General features: G+C 42.2%; 1 protein-coding gene across 4 annotated transcripts in view; it reads right to left on the minus strand.

Annotated features, from left to right (window-relative positions):
• Window positions 1-2,981: 2,981 nt before the first annotated feature.
• HIPK2 (homeodomain interacting protein kinase 2) overlaps window positions 2,982-22,969 on the minus strand; it is a 174,761-nt gene continuing 154,773 nt past the window's right edge. For 3 of the 4 annotated variants that reach the window (XM_081878794.1, XM_081878796.1, XM_081878793.1), the window contains exons 13-15: window positions 18,077-18,324; window positions 16,586-16,746; window positions 2,982-15,534 (exon numbers count right to left, since the gene is read on the minus strand). In XM_081878794.1, coding sequence (XP_081734920.1) covers window positions 15,070-15,534; window positions 16,586-16,746; window positions 18,077-18,324 — 874 coding nt within the window. In that variant the 3' untranslated portion in view covers window positions 2,982-15,069. The remainder of the gene's footprint in view (window positions 15,535-16,585; window positions 16,747-18,076; window positions 18,325-22,969) is intronic. The other variant, XM_081878795.1, reaches the window with a different exon arrangement.

Raw genomic sequence — 22,969 nt, forward strand, 5'->3', positions numbered from 1 at the left:
GAGGAGATGGAAGGGTGAAATTTGCATCCCATTATTGCCACAGCAGAAGACGTTACGATGAACAGGAGTGTGCATGAGTTTAAAAATAGATCGAAGCTTTAGTATGGTCTACCCATCGCTTAAGGAAACAGATGATTAGCATCCTCTGCTGGATGGTGGAGGACAGTGCAGAATACTGAAGTGGAAATGTGCTTAACAAAGGGACATTGTGGTGTAAAATGTCAGAAACGCCAGTACTTCCATACCAACAAAATATGAACCTGGTGAATTTCTGCCTGTCACACAATGGTTAGATGTGATCAAGCACAATTCAGTTTCAAGATACAGGTTTTGCTGCCTTAAACTGAATTTAGCTTCACTTACTTAAGGCTTTCACACAAATGTCACAGAATTTAAAGGCATTTTAGACGTTTCGGCACTACAAGTACAAAGATAAATGTGCAGAACACAAATTATGGCAAGAAAACTCACCTTAGAAATATATTGCAATTGAACTTTTAATAATCCAATTTGCATTTAAGAAAAAAAAAAAAAAAAACAAAAGCCCAGGCCACGCGGAACGTGTTCAGTAGTAGAGCCTGTGTTTTGCATGCAGCAGCTCCCAGGCTCAAGGCCTTGTAGCTCCAGGCAGGGCTGGGAGAGAGCCCTGCCTTAAACCTTGAAGAGCTGCTGCCAGACCGTGTGGACACTACTGGGCTAGATGAACCAATGCCTCTGACTCAGTATAAGCAGCTTCCTGTGTTGCTTTCTATTGCAGAGCTTCAACATGCTAGTGATTAGTGAGGAATGGATGAGGGAGCTGGGTATGTTTCGCCTGGGCAAAAGAGGAGACCGAGAGGAGATAGGATAGCCATCTTCAAATATCCCAAGGGTTGTCACACGGAAGATGGAGCAAGCATGTGTTTTCCTGCTCCAGAGGCTAGGACCCAAACCAATGGATTCAAATTCCAAAAAAGGGGATTCCAACTAAACATCAAGAAGTACTTTATGATGGCAACAGCTGTTTTGACAGTAGAATGGACTCCCTCAGAAGGTGCTGGACCCTCCTTCTCCGGAGGTTTTAAAGCTATCTGTCATGGATGCTTTAGCTGAGATTCCTGCATTGCAGTGGGTTGGATTAGATGACCCTCAGGGTCCCCTTCCAACTTGACAATTCTGTGATTCTTTGATTACACTCTTCCTGGAAACTGGGATCATATTTGCGGTCGGGGGGGGGGCAGGGAGAAGAGCACCATGTGTTTCTTCCATGAGCCCCCAGGTCTGCTGCCATTCTCTTTATAAAGGCGGAAGACAGAGATTTGGGAAGCTGCCTTATATCCTCAGACACACAGGGAAAGAATGCCACACCAAAAGAGAGAAAAGCTGGGGGCGAGGGGACTTGGGGGGGGGCAGGGGGCAGGGAGAGGAAAAATAATGATAAAATATTGAAAAACCAAAGGTTTTAAGATTCAAAATGCCCACCATGTTTTGGTGCAATGCCATATTCAGGAAGACTAAAAGAGATAAACGATACTTTCAAGATATTCACTATTAAAAGAAAAATACTCATTATACTGACCGATCTTAATAAACATGCAACATTAAGAACAGTCAAGTTTCTTTGCTTCCCCTGCAGAGGAGTCAGGATTGTAAAGGGCATATGACATTCTATTTCCCCCCTGGCCAAAGGAATATTGATTGTTGCCTGCTGCCTAATTGTTAATGTTCTTAATGAATTGGTTATAATGGCTGGCCGCTTTATTGCAATGGAACAGCTGACATTAAGAGGACAAGACAGATTCTAGTCTATGTGGTTCCTGCTAGCCTGCTAAAGGAGTTGCCACACGTTCACCGGCTGATTATGTAGTACAGACATGGGAAACCTGCAGCCCCACAGATGAGGGATTTTAGTTTAGAGAAAAGGTGACTAAGGGGGAGACATGGTAAGGGTTGTGTAAAACTATTCATGGCCTCTAGGAAGCAAGCAGAGAGAGAGCAGAGAAAAATGGAAGCTGAATGTTGGAAGATTCGGGACAGACAGAAGAATATACTTCATACAGTACAGTAGCGAAGCTGTGAAATTCACTTGATATGATGCAGCGATGGCCAACGACTTGGGCAGCTATAAAACAGCCATGGACCACTTCATGCAGAGTAAGTCTCTCAATGGCTACTAGCTAGGATGGCTATGTTCTGCCTCCACTGTCAAGAGTCAGTACGTATCTGAATCCTGTTTTTTGGAAACCACAAGTTGTGAGTGTGCTCTTGCACTCAGGTTACCCTCACAGGCTTCCTGTGGTCATCTGGCTGAGCTTTGTGAGAAGAAGATGCTGGGCTTGATAGGCTTTTGGTTTGATCTTATCTTCCCCAGGTAATATTGGCTACCACTTTACTGTCAGGGTCAAGCAAATGGAAGGTCAGTGAAAGGACTTTTTGTGTGTTTCAGAAAAGCCTGAGCCTTATCACCCATGATCAGAGTTCAGAAGAGACAGCCTCCACCCACATATCCCTAATATTACTTGTATTAATTGTTGGTGCTTTGGGAGGCCCATTTTGACTATAAAAGGGAGAGGGGATAGAGTAAACTAAATATTAAAATTGAGAATCCCAGTGGATAAAGACAGACAGAATACATAAAAATCATTTATCATTCCTAACCAATCAATCATAACTGATTAGGACACCGAACAAATTAGGAAATGAGAAAACAAGGTATCACATATCAATTGCAACTTCTCTACGATCTCCAACATTTTCTGCTTCTCAGAAAAGGCAACCATCCTATCGGGCAGGACAGATATTAAAAATGGTACCTAACACAGGCCCAAGCTTCATCACATGCTGTTTCCAAGACTTTTAGAGGAAACTAAAAGCAAGCCTAAGGCTGCAATCCTGTTCTCACTTACCTGGCCATTAGTCCCATTAAACTCAATAAAACTTACTCAGATGCGTATAGGATAGCGATCACACCCATGCCAGTTAAAAGACTAGCAGACGATGCAGTGACTTAAAACAGTTTAATGTAATTCCAAGACAAAGTGTGATTACATTTCTACACATATACAATATGCATATGTGAGTTTACAAATTCTGATTAATAACTCGTTTCACCTCAGAGACCGAAAAAATGATCAAAAAGAAACTGTGAATAACAAGCTATAACATAGTTCACCACAACGGGGGCCCCTTTCTCACCCTACAGTTAGTAATATTACAATTAAAATAACTATATTCTTCTATAATGCTTTTTTCTGTTAAAATCATCTCATAAATTTACAATGCTATTATTAGTTTTCAAGTCTAATATAAATTCACTCCATTTTTCTACAACGAAAATGATTATTAATTAGAAGCACACAACGTCATGATGAGAAACACAAGCATTTTTTTTCTTTTTTTTAGTAGCAAGAACTTGATTGGTTAAGAATTAGTTTTCTTGTAAAACATTCTAAAGCCAAGTAAAATATCCATTCTTATAACATACCTATAATATGAGACTAAGGAATAGGTTACATATAGTTCTACAACACGTCAGTTTCTTTTATGGGTTTTTTTTCCCCCAAAGACATTACCAGAAGAAAACAAAACAGAAAAATAACAAAAGTGGGAGGAAAGAAAGGAAACAAAGGGGACAATTCACAGAAAAGAAAAAGAAAAGAAAAGAAACAATACACAAGAAAATACGGTTGCACACAATAATTTTCACAAAGTTTTAACATGGATTAACACTCAATACAGAACCGTACAGTGAAAGAATACAACCAACCAGGGCTTTCATGGGTTTTTTGAACTGAGATGATACTGTGTCTAGAAAAAAAGCAAAAGCCTTGCAAATATAAATCAGGTGGAAGGGTGGGGAGGTGTCTTTCTGCGTTGGAATATATTTCAATTATTTTGGCCCCCCCCCCTTAATTTTTTTTCCCCATGTAGTATGTGTTTTTCATTCAATTCAAAGTAGACTGGGTTTATGCGAAATTAAGAGGCATAAAACGTCCCTTCAACTATGGGTTAAAAGAGTCCATATATTCACAAATACCTTCCCCAATTTTTATTTTAACTACCACAAAAAGACTCTAACGGCCAATATATCCCCTTTCTTCCTCCCCTTTCTAATAAAGCTATTATTTCCCCCTCTTTTGAAAGAAAAAATAAAATACTGATTTTGGTATAGAATTTTCAGATTATACATTCCAATTCTGTCTGTGTAAAAATTTGGCACTGGGAAATGCCTAGCTTTATCTTTTTAACTTTGCTGGTAAAGCACAAGGGATGAGGAGGTGTTTTCTGCACCTCAGAGAGCCGTGCTGTGGAATAGCCGAGGGAAATACCACCTCAGAAAGGGAAAAAAATCCCAACATGTATAGAGGAAAAGAGAAAAGCGCTGCCTGCAACCACCCCAAAGTGAAAGCAGGGAAGGCTCCATTTCCCTTTCTGAGGAGACGGCTATGTTAAAAACTCCTTTGTGCTTTACAGACTCCAAGCCCAGGGTTTGGAAAGAATCTATAGCCCTTTCAGTGGGGTTATGGTGATATTTCCACAACTAGCGTTGATATAAAAGGGGAAATGAGTGGTTGCTAAGGGCGGTAAAAGAGTTGTTTGTTGTTAACCGTGCCCAAGGGCTAGGGAATCCCAACCTCTTCCAGTTTTCTTGAGGCCTAAAATCCTAACAGGCTTCCCATTAGGCTTTCAAAATGGCGGCACAGCCACATGCCAAGTTCACTTTGGTAATGTGAGCTATACTGTGGAAACCATGGCTTTAAATTGGCTGAAGGGGCCGGGGGGCTCCCCCTGAATCTAGTGGGAGCAGAGATTTTAACAAGGACCTAAAAACAATCTGTTCCTCGCCTTTTCCTTGCAACTCCTTAATCTGCCAGTGCTGAACAAATGTTAGGAACTTTGCCGAGATTGTCAGTTCCACAATGAAGCCCAGCTGTTTGGATAAAGTCATTTTTGTGCCAGTTCCTGTAGATTTATTGTCTAAAAACACCTCTTTGCCCAGCAGAACATTTCCATTCATTGGTTACTCGGACAGTAAGAGAAAGAAACCCTCACACGTCAAACAAACATAAGTACGACGAGAAAAACGAATGCAAAAGACCGTTTGCGTCCAAACACATAATTTGCGACAACTGGTAATATGAAAACAGAACAGCATTCGATAAACTGTCATTGGCTAATAGGCAAATTAAATTTACAAGGTACTGGTCAAGTTCTTCATATTTAGCTTAGGGGGTTCCAAGTGACAAATGAGATAGACTGCATGATTACAGAATTATACAGCACTGCCTGTCATTGTTTCTCAAAACAATCCAAGGATTTGTTGTCTCAGTACTTGAGGACTTAATCACAGGTTTCCCAGCTGTGAGACATGTGCATGGGTTGCTGGTAGCTAGTCCTGCATTATAAGATTTCCATGGATACAGCTGCCAATTGATCAACCCTGGGGGCGTTGGGAGAGGCATACCAAGTGCAGGGCTTCCAAAAATTTTCAGGGACAGGTAAATGCCTAATGCACCTGTGATCCACGATTGCCATTTTTACAAGGTAATTCTAAGCAGACAGTTCTGCTTCCATGATTAGGAAGCTGGCAAGCCCGCAGCATTACCCATCTGTGTGTTCACGAGCTCCAAGCCACTCGCTATACAATACGCCGCTTGCTTTGAATACTTGGTTCTCACAATGGTTATGTCTGTTCAGGTTAAGATTTCAGCGGTTTTAATCCCACGCTTTACTCAGAAGCAAGTCACAATGTGTTTGCTGGTAAGTGTGTTTAGGATGGGAGCCTAAAGGAAAGAGCTAGCTGGGAATTATTGTGCTTCCTGATTTGTCCCCAAGAGCTTCAATTATTATTTTCTTCCTTCTTAATTAAAAAATAAATAGGTCATTTGTTGGGCTTTACTTGTTAATATGTACGGAGTGATTTGCTCCTCTTAACTTTGGAATTATCTGGTCTGACCTTCTACCTACTATGTTATATCTCAGAACAGAATGTACACATTGAAGACACAGTTCTACTTAAAAAAGAGAAAGAGAGCGCAAAAATTAAAATGTTAAAGGGACAGCAGTGTTGAGATTCTGAAGGTATAATTAAAACAGAACATTTAGTTAGAAAGTACCAGTTTCAATGTAAACTATAAAACATCGTAACTATAAAATGCAACCAGAAAATGTTTAGTAGCCACAGTCGGTTGTTCAGTTCATATTGGTTTAAAATGTGATTCATTACATATCTTCGAGAAGGTTGAAGCACTTTACAGTAGCAATGAACATATATAATTACATGTGCATTTCAATATCACAATTAATTAAAATACATAAAAGAGTAATTTAATCCTTGGTTTCATTGTTTTATTTTTAAAGAATCACTCAAAGCAACAATGACCAGGGTGGGCATTTTAATATATATATATATATTTAATCCCAAATTCAAGCTGGCTACATGTTTGTTTGTTTTTATTTTTAAAGGCTAAAACCAAGATGAATGCCCACGTTTGAGGTAATTATTGCCATTAGGTCACAGTTTTTTTGTTGTAAGAGAAATATTTTAATCCTTCTTTATTTATAAAACAAAGTGTTGATCAAAATTCTGGAATCCTTGTCGAACCAACTGGGATCCAGAATCCTGATCAGGTGGGTTTGCTTCCAATGGAGTCAGTGAGCTCTAGAAAGTTAGAAACATCTAGAACACAGAGTCTACTCTAGAACCATAGCAAAGAAGCAAAAAGGAAAAATACAAAAAGTAGTCTTAAAAAAAAAAAAATAAAGATGGATGGCAAATGCATATATTTTCTAATAGAAATTCCAGACCAAAGTATTTCAAATTTCCTCAAAATGTACTGGCTTTTTAAAAAGTTCTGTTATTATTAGCTCTACCCCAACACCTTTAGTTCTTAGCTTTGTCCTGAAAGTGAGACATTTTATTTGCTTTCAGCAGTGTTGCCCCACCTCTTTCATGACAGAAGGAAGGAAGGAAGGAAGGAAGGAAGGAAGGAAGGAAGGAAGGAAGGAAGGAAGGAAGGAAGGAGAGAGAGAGAGGCCTATGGGTACCATTCACACAGAGATATTTGTGCGAACTGGCATGGAACTTTCCCTACAGCTGAAGAGTTAGACTAGAGATGCCACAATTTCTATCAGTGCAGTAAAAACATCACATTTGGGGGGGGGATGCTTTTAGTATTGCCTTTCTTAGTTTAACTACATTAAGCAAAAGATTAATATACACCTTTTCTTTTCTTAATATGCACACAAAAGTCTGGTATAGCAGCACTGCTAAAACTGGAAGGACAATACTAACCCGTACATAAGAAACGAGAGTTTCACTCTTATTTGCTATATTCAGAAAAAACAAGCTATCGGAGGCTCCTGACAATTTCTGCCCACTCAAAATGACACACTTGCTACATATATGTTTCCTTCTGCTATAAGAGCTTTTTTTCCGTTTTGTTTGTTTACATTCAGTGGTATTATTATTCTTCCGCTGGCCCAGCTTGGCAAATCCTGCAAAATACACAGGCACCTAACGCCCTGCAAATACATAAATATCCCTGTGTGGTTATTCCCCCACACCACCGAGTAAGAACAGGGGAAAGTATCTGCAGAAGCAAGCTAAATTCTTCAGCCGACTGATACGAATCCAACCCTTACGACGACAATGATTTAAAGAAAAGCTACAACACGACCCAGCCACCGAGTGTGATGGTAGAACAGAGCAGCAAACCCAGAAAGGCCATTTCCCAATGATCTCTCACCGTGGCCCGGTACTAGAGCAGCAGAAATCAGCTTTGCCTGACGGGAAATATTGCATAAGTGACCTGGAACTCAACAACGCATTATATAATGTCACTATAGTACCGAGTTGGATGCGGGGCAACTTGCTCTATCTGATTGACACTTCTGGGTCAAGAAAGTCTTAGCTTATGCACCAGGTGTTTTATACAGTAAGGTGAGACAACAGTAAGATGATGAGAACTGGAAGTGTGGCTCAAGAATGCCTAGTTCTCCCTTTCTCCCGCTGCAGGCGCAAAGACCAATAGTGTGTAGGAACCGAACAAAAACCAGACACAGGAAGGGGCAGAGAATGCCACCTGCCCCACGACAGCATTTATGAACCTGGTGCCTTCGTGGTGACCCACAGCTCCTATCAGCCCCCAAATAGGGGGCATCTCTAGAGATGGATTATCTTTACCAGCACTGGCACAAAACTTCACCTAGTCACAGTAAGGTTTGCACAGCAGCAGCAGCAAATAGAACCGAATTCTCCCAAGCAAACTTCTTCAAACACAATATGTTAAATAAAAATGTTAAAAGTGTGACAAACGTGGAAGAACAGAAAGAAAAAATGGCACTCCGTAGCATGTCTTGTCCAAAAAGTCACAACATGTGCCTGGGGAACTTTGAATGGGCAGAGACATACTCTAAGGTACATATTTATTCATTTTTTTCTTTGGTTAAAGAAAGGCATGGGTTTAAATTTTCCTTCAAGTTTGGTAAACCATAATTTATTTCAAGCCAAATTTTGAGGTATAGTCCCTTAAGAAAACAATGGATGGGAGACAGAAGCATTCCTTCACTGGCCTGTGAGCTAGTATGAAGGGGAGGGTGGGAAGATGAAACTATTAGTCATCATGTTAAGTACAGGGTCAAATTCACTGAAACTGGAAGAAGTTCAAAACAATGGCATTTAGGTTGCAGTCCCACTTACTTGGGAATAAGTCCTATTGAACTTAAATGAATTTACTGCTTTTGAGTAGACATGTATAGGATTGTGCTGTCAGCTGATAAAAGATTTAGGGAAGAAATTACCCAGGTCTCCAATGGCATTGCTTCCATTCATTAAACAAGCAGTTCCTTCATTGCATACTGTCATTTGGAACAGTACAAGCTGTTAAGAATTGCAAAATAAAAATAATCTGTGCCTCCTTCCTACGCGAGGAAACTGCTATGGGTAAAGGCTTATTATATCACTGTGTTAACATGAAAATGTACACTTTTAGAGGGCAACAACCTACTCCATTTTACAGGCTGCTTCCTTCCAAAGTTCACACTACATTAAACCATTTCTTCTCTGAGGCGCTGCAATTTTACTATGCACTCCTATATACCCCTACACGGAAGAAAGCCCCATGGAGTTCAATGGGACTTTCTTCCACAGAAGTGTATCTAGGATTTCAGCCATGATTTCACCTAGATGCTAGTATTGTTACACCACTGTTATTAAACGGTCACTTCCTCTCATTTTAACCAGACGTCTTCATGGATCCACAAAAAGCCTCCAAAGGACATGCCCCAAACAGCAATATTTCCTTCTCACTCCCTTCTTTCCAGTTGACTCCAGCAAACTAAAAATAAAATGAAAATAAAAACACCACCACCTTACTATGATTGTGTGTGTGTGTGTTTTAAAAAAAGGTTCAGAAAAGCATCTCTGCCTGTAGAAGAAACTCACAGTTCTCCTTTAGTACTGCAAATGTCAATTTCATCTCTGGATGCTTGATTTAGCTACTTCCTCATTCACTCTGGCCTCTAAACTAATCCACCCTCTGACCAGGCTGAGATTTACAGTCAGTCCTTTTTCCAACCTAGCTTGAGAAAAACACACATCTGCACAGTCTATGAATTTGTCGCCGCTACATCCGAAGCCCTTCAGTCTCCTGTTGTATAAAATCAGAACCATTTTATACTGAAAAAGGGAGCTGCATGCACAAATATCAAAAACAAAGCAAAATACACAACTAAAACATTTCAGTCTATGTAATTAAAACCAATCCTTTCTTGCCACAAACCAGTCAATCACTTGCATTCCTGATAAACCAATGGAGATGAATTAATCAAGTATGGCATAATGGTGCTCTTGAAGAAGATGCTCTGCAAAAAAAACCCCCCATGTTGTAGAAGAGAATTAACATTCTCTGTTGAGTGTTAAAAAAGAGAATAGGATGGAGGTTCTTAAAAATATAAATACCATCTTTGTGTACAACTAGCAAAACTTTAAAACATCACAAGTATCAATAAGAATTAATTACGAACAGAAAGCATTAGGTCCTTAGGGAAGGAGGATATGCAAAGTATTTTTGCCACACAATCAAGCTTTTAATCTTGAGCAATGATCAAGGACAGAACAGACAACCATACCTTAGACTCAGTTTCTGAGTTTTTCAGTTTTCAATACTCAACAGCTCCAGTCACCAAACCATGCACTTTCTTTAACTGGCACCATAAATATCATCACACTTGGGTGAAACTGCAGAACCTCCTCACTGAATTTCTTAAAGTGGAAAACTTAACTACAAATACTCACATCTTCAGTTGATTACAGGACTGTAAAGCATTCTCTGAGTGGTGCAGCCAGAACAGGATTTTGGGGCATAAGTCTAGGATCCCACTCACAGAATGAGCAGGAAGGCCCCCAAATGCAGCAAGCCGTATCACATTACGATCATACATTGGAAGTCGAACGGAATCTGTTCCGGAAGTCCGTTTGACTTCCAAAATGTTCAGAAACCAAAGCGTGGCTTCTGATTGGCTGCAGGAAGCTCCTATAGCCAATCGGAAGCCGCGTCGGACGTTCGGCTTCCGAAAATCGTTCAAAAACCAGAACACTCACTTCCAGGTTTCGATTGTTCAGGAGCCGATTTGTTTGGGAGCCAAGCCGTTTGAGATCCAAGGTATGACTGTATAAAATAAGCGACCTTAACACATGCTACCATCTCAAGACGAGGCCCCACAAGACCATTCAGAGCCAGCGCGTCTCATCACTTGAGGTAAAACAGGAACCGCTTGGGCTGCAGCTGTGCTGCCTGCCCTGCCTCTGGCAGAAGTAGTGGGCAGGCAGAGTGCCCACAGGGATGCCGCCTCAGGGGATTTTGCCACCTGAGGCAGCTGCTTCACTCCACCTCATGGGTGGGTCGGGCCTGAGACCATTAAATCCAGAGTCTTAACATCCCCACCACTTTCAACCTGGTAATAAAGCCTTGCTTATTAAGTTCTTTGATATCAGAGCAAAGCATCAGACATCAATTCCTATAAGGCAAGGTCAGTCTACATGATTCCAGTATCCTTCTTAAATCCAGTTCTGAAGCTAGAAGTAGATGTTTGGCTTGTGCCTAAAATAACACACTTCTGAAATAACATAAAGGTATCAGAAACTGCAATGGTATGCCATTGTTTAGCAGTCACAATATGGCACCATTCAGACCTAATTGGGGGGGGGGAATGATTTCCTGCTATGTGAGTGAGGTGCAGCAAGCCTTGGGGTTACACACACACTCTCCTTCCCTTCTCCTCTTTCATGCACCAGAAAAGGAGATTTAGATGCACATGTTTCAGATTTTAACCTACCCACAGTTCCTTGCTGTGTTCAAACTCAGGGGACTGAAGCTTGTTTAAACTACAGTTAGCGAGAACAGGCCAAAATCAAACCATGGTTTCAGATCCTGGCTTGTTCTCACTGATCAGAGTTTCAACAAACCACAGCTTCCAGAGTTCAGACATGATAGAGAATTGTTGTTAGCTTAAAACAGGAATGCTTCTGAGCAACTCCTTGCTTGTGTGGAAAAAACAGTGAGAAGGGGGGAATTTGAGAACTCAGCACTTGCCATAGTTCATTCACTTAGCAGGAAACCATGGTTTCCTGTTACAACTGAACTGGGTCTATAATCCTGCTTCTTCCTTCATGTGATCTAGACTAGTTTCTCAACCAGTTTCCCTGTTCCTCCCTTTCCCTGCGAATCCTACATGTGTAACAAGCATTCTGATGCCACTGACACGGGGGGGGGACCCTACTTAAATAACAACCAATCCCCTATTAAGAGATTAATAATAATAATAATAATAATAATAATAATAATAATACGAAGATGCAGGAATGCATGTGCAAGAGTAAAACAAGAGTAAAACATAATTATAACACATTAAAATTAATAACAATCATACAACAACATAAGAAAATTCTTCCTCTCAATGACACAAGCAGCATGAAGCTTCCACTCTAGATGTGATTGGCTAGGGGAGGAATGAAAGGTGTTACACTGAGAAATTGAGGGAAATTATTTAATGGGATAGGAACTGGAAAGAGTTTTCTCCAGAATGTGAAAACGTAAGGTGCATGAACCAATGAAAGATCAGACTAGGATTTACATTATTACGTTTAGGGGGAGAAGGAAGAAAACAAGAAAACCAAATGGTGCTTGGTTTTTAAAGAGAAAAAAGAGGGTTAATTTGAGGGTTTTGCCGTAGGAAAACAACTGTGTCCAACCAAGTATTCATGGTGAGAGCTCTTCTTCACTCCCTCCAGGCAAAACACGAATGCCTGCTTCAAGATATTACAGCTGTGCTTGTCTTTCTTGCCAACTTACCTCTTGAGAAACCTTTTCGCCTTTACCACTTCTGGGATCCCTCCCTCTTCTCTCAGCTAACTGACCTGCCATATCCCAACATCTTACCATATTGCCTAAACACTCCTTTGTCTGAAGTCACAAATACAGCTGTAGCGGTACTGAGCGGCTATGCAGGCAGACAGGCCTCAGACCACCGGTACAAGTACATCTCCACAGGGAACAAACGACGACGACAACGACGACAACAACAATAATAATAATACTAAGCACTGACACAGCAGAAGCACCCACTTGCATTGGTGTAGCGTTTTACGGTTTCCCTCTAACCTTCAAAACTTTGCTTCATGGTACGAAAGCTTCTCTTTGGAAATCTGTTTTGTTTTTGTTTGTTTTAAAAAAGAGCGTTCAGATTATTCGGAGCTGAGGATACGGAGCCCAGATAGCAAACCTGAACTGTGATTAAAACAAAATATCCACTATACGAATGAGATGGTGGGGGGGGGGGGAATGAAGAAAGCACCATGTGAGCCACGAAGTATTTCATCACTGTGTCTCCAAGTCAGGCTTAGCACCAGCATTTCATAAGCAACGGACCTTCGGAACACACTGCCTAGAAGTGATCAACCCCCTACGGCCGGGCATTGGGCTCAGGCCTCCTGCTAAAGTTGCGTAACCCAGTTCAAAGTAGCGCCATTGGCTTTGCCCAGCTGCCCAAGTGCCAGTGCAAGCACTTCTCCAGAAAAAAAGCAACTTCTGGAGCAAACCTGAGTCTGATGCTCTAGAAACAAGTCCTCCCAATTCTCTTATTTCTTTTTCCCCCACTGAAAGCATTCAAGTGAAAATATATATACAGTCTGTCCCAGCTAATCACCTCCCCCCACCTCCCCAGTCCAGACATAGGAATTTAACATGAGGTACTATGTGTTTCTGATCCAAAGCAAGCCTGCCCTCACTTGCCCACCCTCTTCTTCTTCTGTTTATGCTTTAGTAAGAATACTAAGCTGCAAAGAATTGGCCGGGTGGCAGAACTAAGCATCCTGACAGAAAGCTAAATCTGAAACTCCACCAACAAAACGGAACTACTTGGAAAGCTGCTTTCGGGCCTAAGAGCCAGTCTGGGTCCTTTCAAATTCCCATTTCCACCTTGCTCCAGTCAAATTCCACACCACCCCTCTCCCTCGACCTTTGCAACTTACCCAATAAAGATGAAAATAATAATAAGAAGAAGAATAAAAAAAGTCTAGAAGAAGGAAAGCAACAATAAAGAACAGTCAAAAGAAGAAAAAAGAATTGAGATTAATTTCCAACCAGCCTCAGTCAGTTTCTAGGCGTACCAGTGGAAGTAAACCCTTAAAACTGCAACTGTAGTTTGGTAAGGCACTACAAGGGAATGATGTAAAACTAAGACTGTGACAGTTTGCAATGGCTGTGCTGAGGACCACACCACAAGAGAAGGCAGCATCAGTGCGCCCATGCGCACATTCACACATACACACACTCTCACACTCACACACACATATATACCTGGACAATCACATTTGTTACATGCCTATGTTATATCACTTTTTTGTGCAATCACATTGAGGAATAGTCTATTGGTATCATTGGAATTTAACACAAAGTAGAAAAAAGGGTGTTATGTGTCATATAGTGCTACATTCTACCAAGGTCAAGCTAGAACTACTCCTACACTAACAGCCCAATCCTAAACATTTGGGTTTGTGTTATCTGCTCACAATACGGGACGGCAATGTCACGGCAACGTTAGCGTGGCACCATGCTATGTGGCGCTGTGATGGGTTAGCTACCAAGCACAGTCCCAACGTATGCATTTATCTGATGGAGCAGGGAACGTTAGGATTGGACTGCAAACGGTGAAGGGTTACCCAAAAGGAAAGAAAGAAAGAAAGAAAATATTCCAAAGTAAAGAAGATGAGATTCTATTGTACATTATTAAATACGCTTTTCTTTTAAGAACAACAATTCTCAGGGATTTATCCAGGGTGCTTAGAGTAAGAACAAATATCTCTGTTGCCCCTGATTTCACCCAATAGTGTTTTCTGCTTGGCATGTGTGTGTGTGTGTGTGTGTGTGTGTGTGTGTGTGTTTCTCTAACCTGCCCCTGCTGCCAAGCCTGAGAATGAGGGAGCTGGAACAGTCCAAGCACCCTTCATCCTATGCTCGCCCCCTCCCAACAGAAAACACATCACACTTTTCATTGTTCCTTTATTTTGGGTTACAGCAACCAGTGCAAATGACAAAAGTGATAACCCTTTTGAAATTCTGGATAAATCCCTAATTTGTATGCTTCTTGGTTTTAATTTAAAAAATATATATACCCAAACACCTATGAAACCTTGTATTAGGAGGTTTTGAACAGCAAATTCCTAAACGTAGTCAGATGAAAATAATCTGTAAAAGTTCTACTGGGGAAGTTATCCAAAAATGGGACCAGACAACGATGGCCCCTTCCACTTCCCCCACTACGTAGTTTGGTGCAGAATGTTTTATTTGTTTTTGTTTTTTGTTTTATCTTTTTTCTGTTCTTTTTCCTTTTTTAAATAAAAAGCGCAGGACTGGCATCGACTCGACTCTCCTTCCGCCTCCTCAAAGTCTCCTCTGTTCAAGTTCCGTTTGAGCCTCCCATTGCATTGTTTGCTCGCCTGCGGTGTCCTTCAGAACAAAAGCAGCCACGTTTCCCTCTCAGTGTGTGCCGCTGCCGTTTCCCCATTTGCCGCCCTCTCATTCCAGCGTTTTAGATGTAAGGGTACTGGTTGACCTTGGTTGGGCTCAAGGGGTATCCAGTGTAGACAGAGGCTGGAGACGCACTGATATAGGTCTGGTGGGCAAACTGAGCCTGATACTGACTTGGGTGGATGGTGGGCGATGGAAGGACGCGAGGGCCCATGCTGACAGGAACCTGGTGGACGATGCTGGCTGGGTATGTGGTGTGCTGGACAGCGTGGCGGGCCGACCCCTGGGAAGCCACCAAGTGGGCCACCGTCCCCGTCGAGCCCAGAGCCGCCGGCGCAGTGTATGTGTAGAGATGAGGCTGCGTGGGGAGGTGAGCAGCTGCAGCCGCGGCCAGGTGGGGGTGGACCGTACCGTGGCTGGGGCTGTTGTGTGGGAAGGAATAGGGTGCCTGAGCAATTGTCGGAGTGATGTAGGCTTGCTGCCGCCGGTGACTCCCTGTGCGATCCGTCGTGATGTGCTGCTGGGCCTGTTCAGAGAGGAGCGCCAACAAAACGAGGGTGAAGTTTTAATCGCCACAGTTCTCAAGCACAACATCATCCTCTCGGGAGGCTTAAATCTCAACCTATTTTCTATCCCTTTCCATCATGCACAGTTTCTGGATTTCTGGCTTCTCTGATGGTTGCAATCTCTCTCTCTTCTGCCTGGCAAATTGCATTTCCTGCAATGCTGCAACCATCCACTGGTCCCACTCCTGCAAGGAATATCTGAAATACCTGTATGAGTGCTCAGTTCCTAGCTGGGATGCACAAGCACCCTGAAATTGTCTAAAGAGAGGCCCCAGCATTCAAGATGGCAAGATGCTCTTCTTGCGAGGTGGACTGGCCACTGTCACTCTTGTCATTCTACCTGTGCCCCATCCCAACCCCCTTGCCAGCAGCTGGTAAGATTTCTGGGCCTCACCAATGGTTGCAGGCACCCAAACTTGGCACTCACTTTCATGAACATCCTTTGAAAAGATATATTAGCTCTGTTCCCAACCTTACTTCCTAACTCTTGGGTAATCCAAAAGGCAGCAGCTTCAGACTGAAGAACAAGAGAGGGGGAGAAGGGACACAAGGCTTTCTCACCTTGTCTGCTGAGAAACTCTCAAGTAGCAGCAGCAATTGTCAAGGTACCTGAACTGTTTCCCTCCCACCCAGTTGTTGTAATAGTCACTTTAATTACTAGTGGCTGGTTTCTTTCTTCCTCCACCCTCACCACCCTTTTTTCCCTTGCATGCCATGCCATGCCTTTTCAGAACGTAAGCCTGAGAGCAAGAAATGTCTTCCTCCTGCTTTGTTGTTGTTTTTTTACGCCACTCTGGGAACACGTTCTTAGCTAAAGAGCATGGTGAAAATGCTTCAAATTAATAAAGAATCCCTGCACTTAAAGCCAGATTAGTACAAACAAATCTGCGAAAGCTGGTCTGAATGAAAATAGGCAGTCTCCTGTGGGTCGTGCCACTTCTTGGGCAGTTTGGAAAGATTTTGCAGGAGCCTCCTGCCTGCCTGCCCTCTCTCCACTCTCCCTTTGCTTACCTGGCTGAGATTAAGAGGCTGCTGCTGCTGGAAGTGTGGTCCTGGCCGCTGCTGCCTATAGGCAATGGCTCCAGACGAGCTCCCTGAAGAGTGACCGCTGGTGGAGGTCACAATGCTGGAGGACTTCGACTTGTAGGAGGACGAGTGGTGACTGGTGGTGACTGCAGCAGGGGAAAGAGCATGCATTTATGGTGTCATGCATGCCTAATAGTCATCAGAAGCCTTTATCTTAAGGCCATTCAAGACCTGAAGGGCAACTCTCTCCCAAGGCCATGCGTGGTACCTGAGACACTGAGCTGGTTCACACAACACACTAACCACGAGAGCATGCAAACTCCCGGAAAGGAGCCTGTAGCCCCTATGTTCCTCTCCAGGACTTTTTGCTGCTGCACGGTGGCAAGCTAAACCAAGGTTTGACTTACCACGCCGTGCCATCAGGAACTCATGGCTGAGACCTCTCCTCACTAAACATGAGCTGTAGCCAAGAACAAACGTTGGGTACAGCTTGTGGATTATACGGAGAGAACTTAAAACACTATGCATTGCTAAGCCAAACCACAGTTTAGCCTCTCACATCTGCAAATAAGGAGAAGGGAGAAGCAAAGCGTTTGCGAGCTCCCTTCCGGGATGTCTGTGGTGGAGTCTGCTAGGCATGAAATAACTGCTAGGGACTCACTCCACCTCCACCCCCCCCCCAAAGTCCCTTGTTCTGTGTAAAATGAAATATTTTTGTACCACGAAGATAGGAAACCTGTGGCCTCCTAGATGTTGTTGGACTCAAAGTCCAATCACCAATGACCATGTCTGGGCTAATAAAAGTTGGAGTCACTGCAAGACTGTTGGACATTGCTCTTGTTGGTTTTACAGACGGATTTAATGTACTGTTATTGTATCTTATTTTTACTTGTTTAGTATACCTCTGTGATATGTCTGAACGGAGAGTGATATATAAATTCTTAAAATTCTAAATAGTATTAGGAACAACAACAACATCGGAAGGACCGCAGGTTCCCCATCTCTGCTGTATGACATGAATGAAATGCAGCAAACCTGCTAATAATGGCCAAGCAGGGATTTGAAAGCATGGAAGACAGATCCTGAAGCAGAAGGGATTCTTCTCTAGGGTAGTGGTTCACAAACGTTTTTCCCCCACTTGAAAACTGCTGAGGATCTTGGTGGAGCAATTAATGGTATTTCTGCCTGTTGCAACACTTGTAGTGTGCTGTGCTACATGCTGTATGATTTTAAATTGTATCATTCTTGCTTCTTTCATTGCAATGGAATTGAAATTGCAATGCAATAAAATATGACAGAAGGAATAAACGCAGCAATAAAAGGACAATTAAAAAGCAGTATGAATATTTAATCCAGTGGATTTACCATCTCCCGTCTTCAACCGCAAATCCACAGACTCACTGTGGAACTGCTGAATGAAGTGGGAACTCCTATTCTAAGGCCTTTGCTTTACACTGAGAGATGTTGCCAACCTACCTGGTACCAAGTTATCACATTCAACTAACACCTCGCTGGCCTGCGTTTTCAGTGGCGGCACGATGATCGTCCGAGGATTGCCGTTGCAATGCGTTTCCGGCGCTCCCTTCGTGTCGTAGCTGTTTCCGTTGTTGTTCCCTCCTCGGTGCTGCACTGCATAGGGGCTGTTGTTGCCGGAGGAATCAGAGTAGGGGGAGTCATGCACAGTTACACAGCTGATGACATTTTTCCTTTGCTTAGACAGGGGGCTGCAAAACAAAACCAGGCCCTTCCCGTGTTAGGCTTCCGCTTGAGCTAGTGCATAAATGCAAACTCAGGCTGTCCTTTCAATGGTGGCACTTAACATTTATTACATTCTCTTTATTTTGAAGACTTCTCTCTCTCTCTCTCTCTCTCTCTCTCTCTCTCACACACACACACACACACACACACAAACACACACCAGCTTTTAACCTAATGACTCTCAAAATGTTAATACATCTCAGAGCTGAGGTTATCAATGTGGTGCCCTCCAGATGCTGTTGGACTACAACTCCCATGATCCCACGCTGACTGGGGCTGATGGGAGTTGGAGGCCAACATCTGGAGGGCAGGACATTGGCTACCCCAAACTTAGACCAAATGTTGATTACAGGTAGGTAGCTGTGTTGGTCTGCTGTAATCAAAACAAAATAAAAAAATTCCTTCCAGTAGCACCTTAGAGACCAACTAAGTTTGTTATTGGTATGAGCTTTTGTGTGCATGCACACTTCTTCAGATACACTGAAATGCACACGAAAGCTCATACCAATAACAAACTTAGTTGGTCTCTAAGGTGCTACTGGAACAAATGTTGATTGTTTAGTTGATTTAAATTGAGTGTGTCTGGATATGATGCATTATCCCTCATTTTCTGCTTCTACATTCACTGTGTTGCTCCTCTCCTTAGGTTAGTGTAAACTCAGAAAGGCTAAGCAGTTTTTCAAGCTAATCTGCCTGCAAGAATGTGAAAGAAATTATGAGAAACTAGCATCAACCTCCCTTGTGTCGTGCGAGAAGTTTGTGACACAAAATGCCCCAGTGCCGAATGACACTGAGAATTTCCCACAGAACACTTCCACATTTCTACCTACTTTAGAGAGTAGGAGACTGCAGAAATTTGCTCAAATGGCTCATCTTCTGAAAGACCCCCCCCCCACAAGCCCGACTACGGAAAACAGCAGCGATGTTTTGCCAATTGCATTACGTTGTTATAGCAACTGCAATTTTTGTAAAATGACGACAAGAAACAGATCGTGTATATAAAGAACTTGGCAATTAGGTATGTTGGCGGAAGCCATCTCACGGGGAGGCAAACACTGTAAAGAATCCAAATGGGGTTTTCCCGAAGCTTTTCAGCGCTAAATTTTCGTATTCCCTCCATGCCTTTTGCTGCTGCTACTAAAAAAAGGCTTAGTGTGATTAAAAAAAAAAAAAGCTACTTCAAGGGAAGCGGCATTTTTGTTGAACTTTTAGTTAGTTGCTTGTTGCATTCATATTCTGCCTTTTTTTTTTCTTTCTTTCTTTTTTTTTTTTGCCTAGGCAGTTCACAATTAAAAATGTTAATGAGTAGCGCTAAATAACCTCAGGCTGACTTCAGGAGCTGATGGCAGCAATTCCGTAGCCTGGGCTTCCTGGCTTCTGCCTTCCCTCAGGGAACACAGGCCTTAAGTAGCCTCAGGGAAGGAGAGGGGGGTTTCTGCCTTCCCTCACGGCACGTAGGGCTTCTTTAATTAGCCCTAGGTAGCCCCAATAATTACCTCAGACCTTTGATGGTCCCTTTATGTGCTCCCCGGCCTGGGTTCCCTGGCATCTGCGTTTCCTCAGGACGCAGGGCTTGAGGAACCCCAAGGAAGGTGGGGCTCACAGGGCAAACTGTAATTTTAAGTTGTTTAAAACTGTTTTTAACCATTGTGTTTTTATTGTTGTAACCTTTAGTGTTGGGACCTTAGGATGAAGGGTAGGGTAATAATAATAATAGTAGTAGTAGTAGTAGTAGTAGTAGTAGTAGTAGTAACAACTGCAGTTCCCACATGGATTGGGAGAATTGAGTACAGAACCACCGTAAATCTAGAAATGTTACTTCATTAAAGATGGCACTCTCAGCGCTCCTGGGGTTCCATAGTAGAGGAACAGTAGTTAAATATCAAAACATTGTCAACGCATTGGACAGGTCCATCATCCCTAGCTACCAGAACCAGTGTTCAGAGATGATGGGAGTTGTAGTTCAAAAACAGCTCAAGACCCAAGTTGGGGAAAGCCTGTTCTAGAGGGAGCTGTTAGCTATTTGCAGCTGTCAGAAGTAACCCAAAGGCCCAAACCAACCGTCCACCGTGACAGAGTGGATTTGCTTTCCCATGCCAGCCCCTTTCCTGAATTTGCAGAGATAAAACAACAGGACCTTTCTTGTGTTCCTTGTCTCTCATCCAACTTTGGGGGAGGAACCCTTGCAACCCTGCAAGGAACCTATTGAAGCTCTGTATATAAATGCCAAATTTATTCAAAGAGGTTTGGGCTCTTCGTTAGTGAGGCTGTAGTCTTGGGTGCTGTTGTTTTATAGGCTGTGTATATTGGTTAAAACTCTTAATTGAATTTTGTGGAATTCTAGATGGAATTCTATTTTTGCTTTAGTGTAATTTGATGCTTGTGTTCACTGCTTGGGGGGCGGGATCCTGGTTCGGGTTAATAAGCAGGGTAGAGATTCGTTATGTAAATAAACAAAAGTCAAGAATCGCCCTTCCACACATCTCCTGAAAGGGCAGGGAAGGCTCTATCCTTAACTGTGCTCACTCATCCATTCTAAGAGATAGTGAGAAAATTATCATTGAAGACCTTGCTATTCTTTTTATAAGACTGCTGTAATCCTCCACTTAACTTTTATATTTCGCTTTCTAAGTTAGGCTAAGCTTTCTCTTCTGAAGAAATAATATACAGTTTTCAAGCACAGCATACTGGTGAAAACCTCTGAACTGAAAGCCTAGTCACACATTAGGGATGTGGCGCTATGATAACATCACTTGAACAGCCAGCGCCTGTTGATTCCCGGGTCATTTATTTGGGCAAGAAATTGAACTATGCACTTGGCTAATTTTAAAAATTCATCTAATACAAATTCCACAGTATATATGATCATCAGTTTTACACACTTATCCATTGTCTCCATGAGGTGGCACTCTTTCATTACGTTACACTCGAAGGCCCCTGGGTTTCTTATTGCATTCCTTGCTCTTGCTCATATCATGAGAATTGACAGCAAGTGTAAAACGCCTATTGATTTAAAAACTGTTACGCAAAATGCATGCATAAAAATAGCGGATCGAAATTCAACCTCTTCAGCACAATCCTATATGTTTAGTTTGGAGCAAGTTCCAATGTGTTCAATGGACATATTCACAAGTAAGTGTACATATAATCTGGCACACATTTAGCTGGGAATAAACTGTACTGGCTATAATGGGAAAACAAAATAAAAAAATTCCCTCCAGTAGCACCTTAAAGACCAACTAAGTTAGTTCTAGGTATGAGCTTTCGTGTGCATGCACACTTCTTCAGATACACTGAAACAGAAGCTTACTGAAGAAGTGTGCATGCACACGAAAGCTCATACCTAGAACTAACTTAGTTGGTCTTTAAGGTGCTACTGGAAGGAATTTTTTTATTTTGTTTTGACTATGGCAGACCAACACGGCTACCCATCTGTAACTGGCTATAATGGGATTTACTTCGAATAAATATGATTGGGTTGCACTGTTAGCGAAGAAGTCATTTTTCTTAACCTTTTAAAAATGCTCCATGTATCTCATTCTTATGTCACAGTAAACCATGGTTTACCATGAACGTGCAGATAACTCGTGTTTTGCTCCTCCCTGAGTGCAAGTGGGAGCAACAAACCACCATCCCTCACTTACCATTTCATGCAAACTGGGGGTCATGGGTTAATTCACTTCAACAAAACCAAGGCCCGAAGCCAAGGTTTGTTCTTGGCTTAACAACCATGGTTTGTCTGAGTGAAACAAACAATGACCTCCACTTCAGACATAACACTAAGCTAGGGATCACACTGGGCAGCAGCAAAGCAGGATCAATCTTCGCATTTACAGTAAAGCATTAAGTATGCTTTACCATAACTTGTGAACTGGGCCGTTTTCATTTACAGCTTGATTCTATGCCTGCTTAGATGGAAATGGGTCCCACTAAATTCAATGGGGCTTACTTCCTAATAAATAACACTTTAGGGTTGCCGTCCAAGAAAAGACTCTGCATTCAGAAAATCTTGGAACAGGACTAGATATTGTTATTTCAATGTGAGAAATTCTTCCCATATTGCGTGGCATTTGTCTGCATCCTTATTTATAATAGATTGTTTTTGATATGGAACAAACGTAGCCATATGAGCATCATCATTATGAAACCCAAAATTAAGATTTTCCTGTCCCTGTAGCGATGTTTGGCATGCTTGACATTGTTGCAAGCCAGGGCCTAAAGGCCTGATCTGGATCCCATCTGGAGACTGAATTAATTTTCCAGGCACTCAAAGTATGTCCAGGATATTAATACAGTGACTTTGGGTTATTTCTGGAGCAAATTGGGGAGGGGGGGTGGGGAGAGAAAGAACTAATCCCTAATTATCTCTGAATAGGTTTCACAGCCACCAAGCAGCACTGTGCATTGCCTCTATGCATACACAGCCTAACCTAAACTGTAGAGCCTTCAGAATGCTGACATAGCTTAATGTTTACTGAACATAAATAATTAGGGTTTCAGAGTGTTAGTTTTTCAGAATAATGGAACTTTCAGACTAATGGAACTTTCCATAACATGGCTGGTTGTTCATACATCATGATTCTGAGGCACCCCAAATGCATGAAACAGAGG

Source organism: Podarcis erhardii (assembly GCF_964252035.2).
Source record: "Podarcis erhardii genome assembly, chromosome: 10".
NCBI lineage: Eukaryota > Metazoa > Chordata > Lepidosauria > Squamata > Lacertidae > Podarcis > Podarcis erhardii.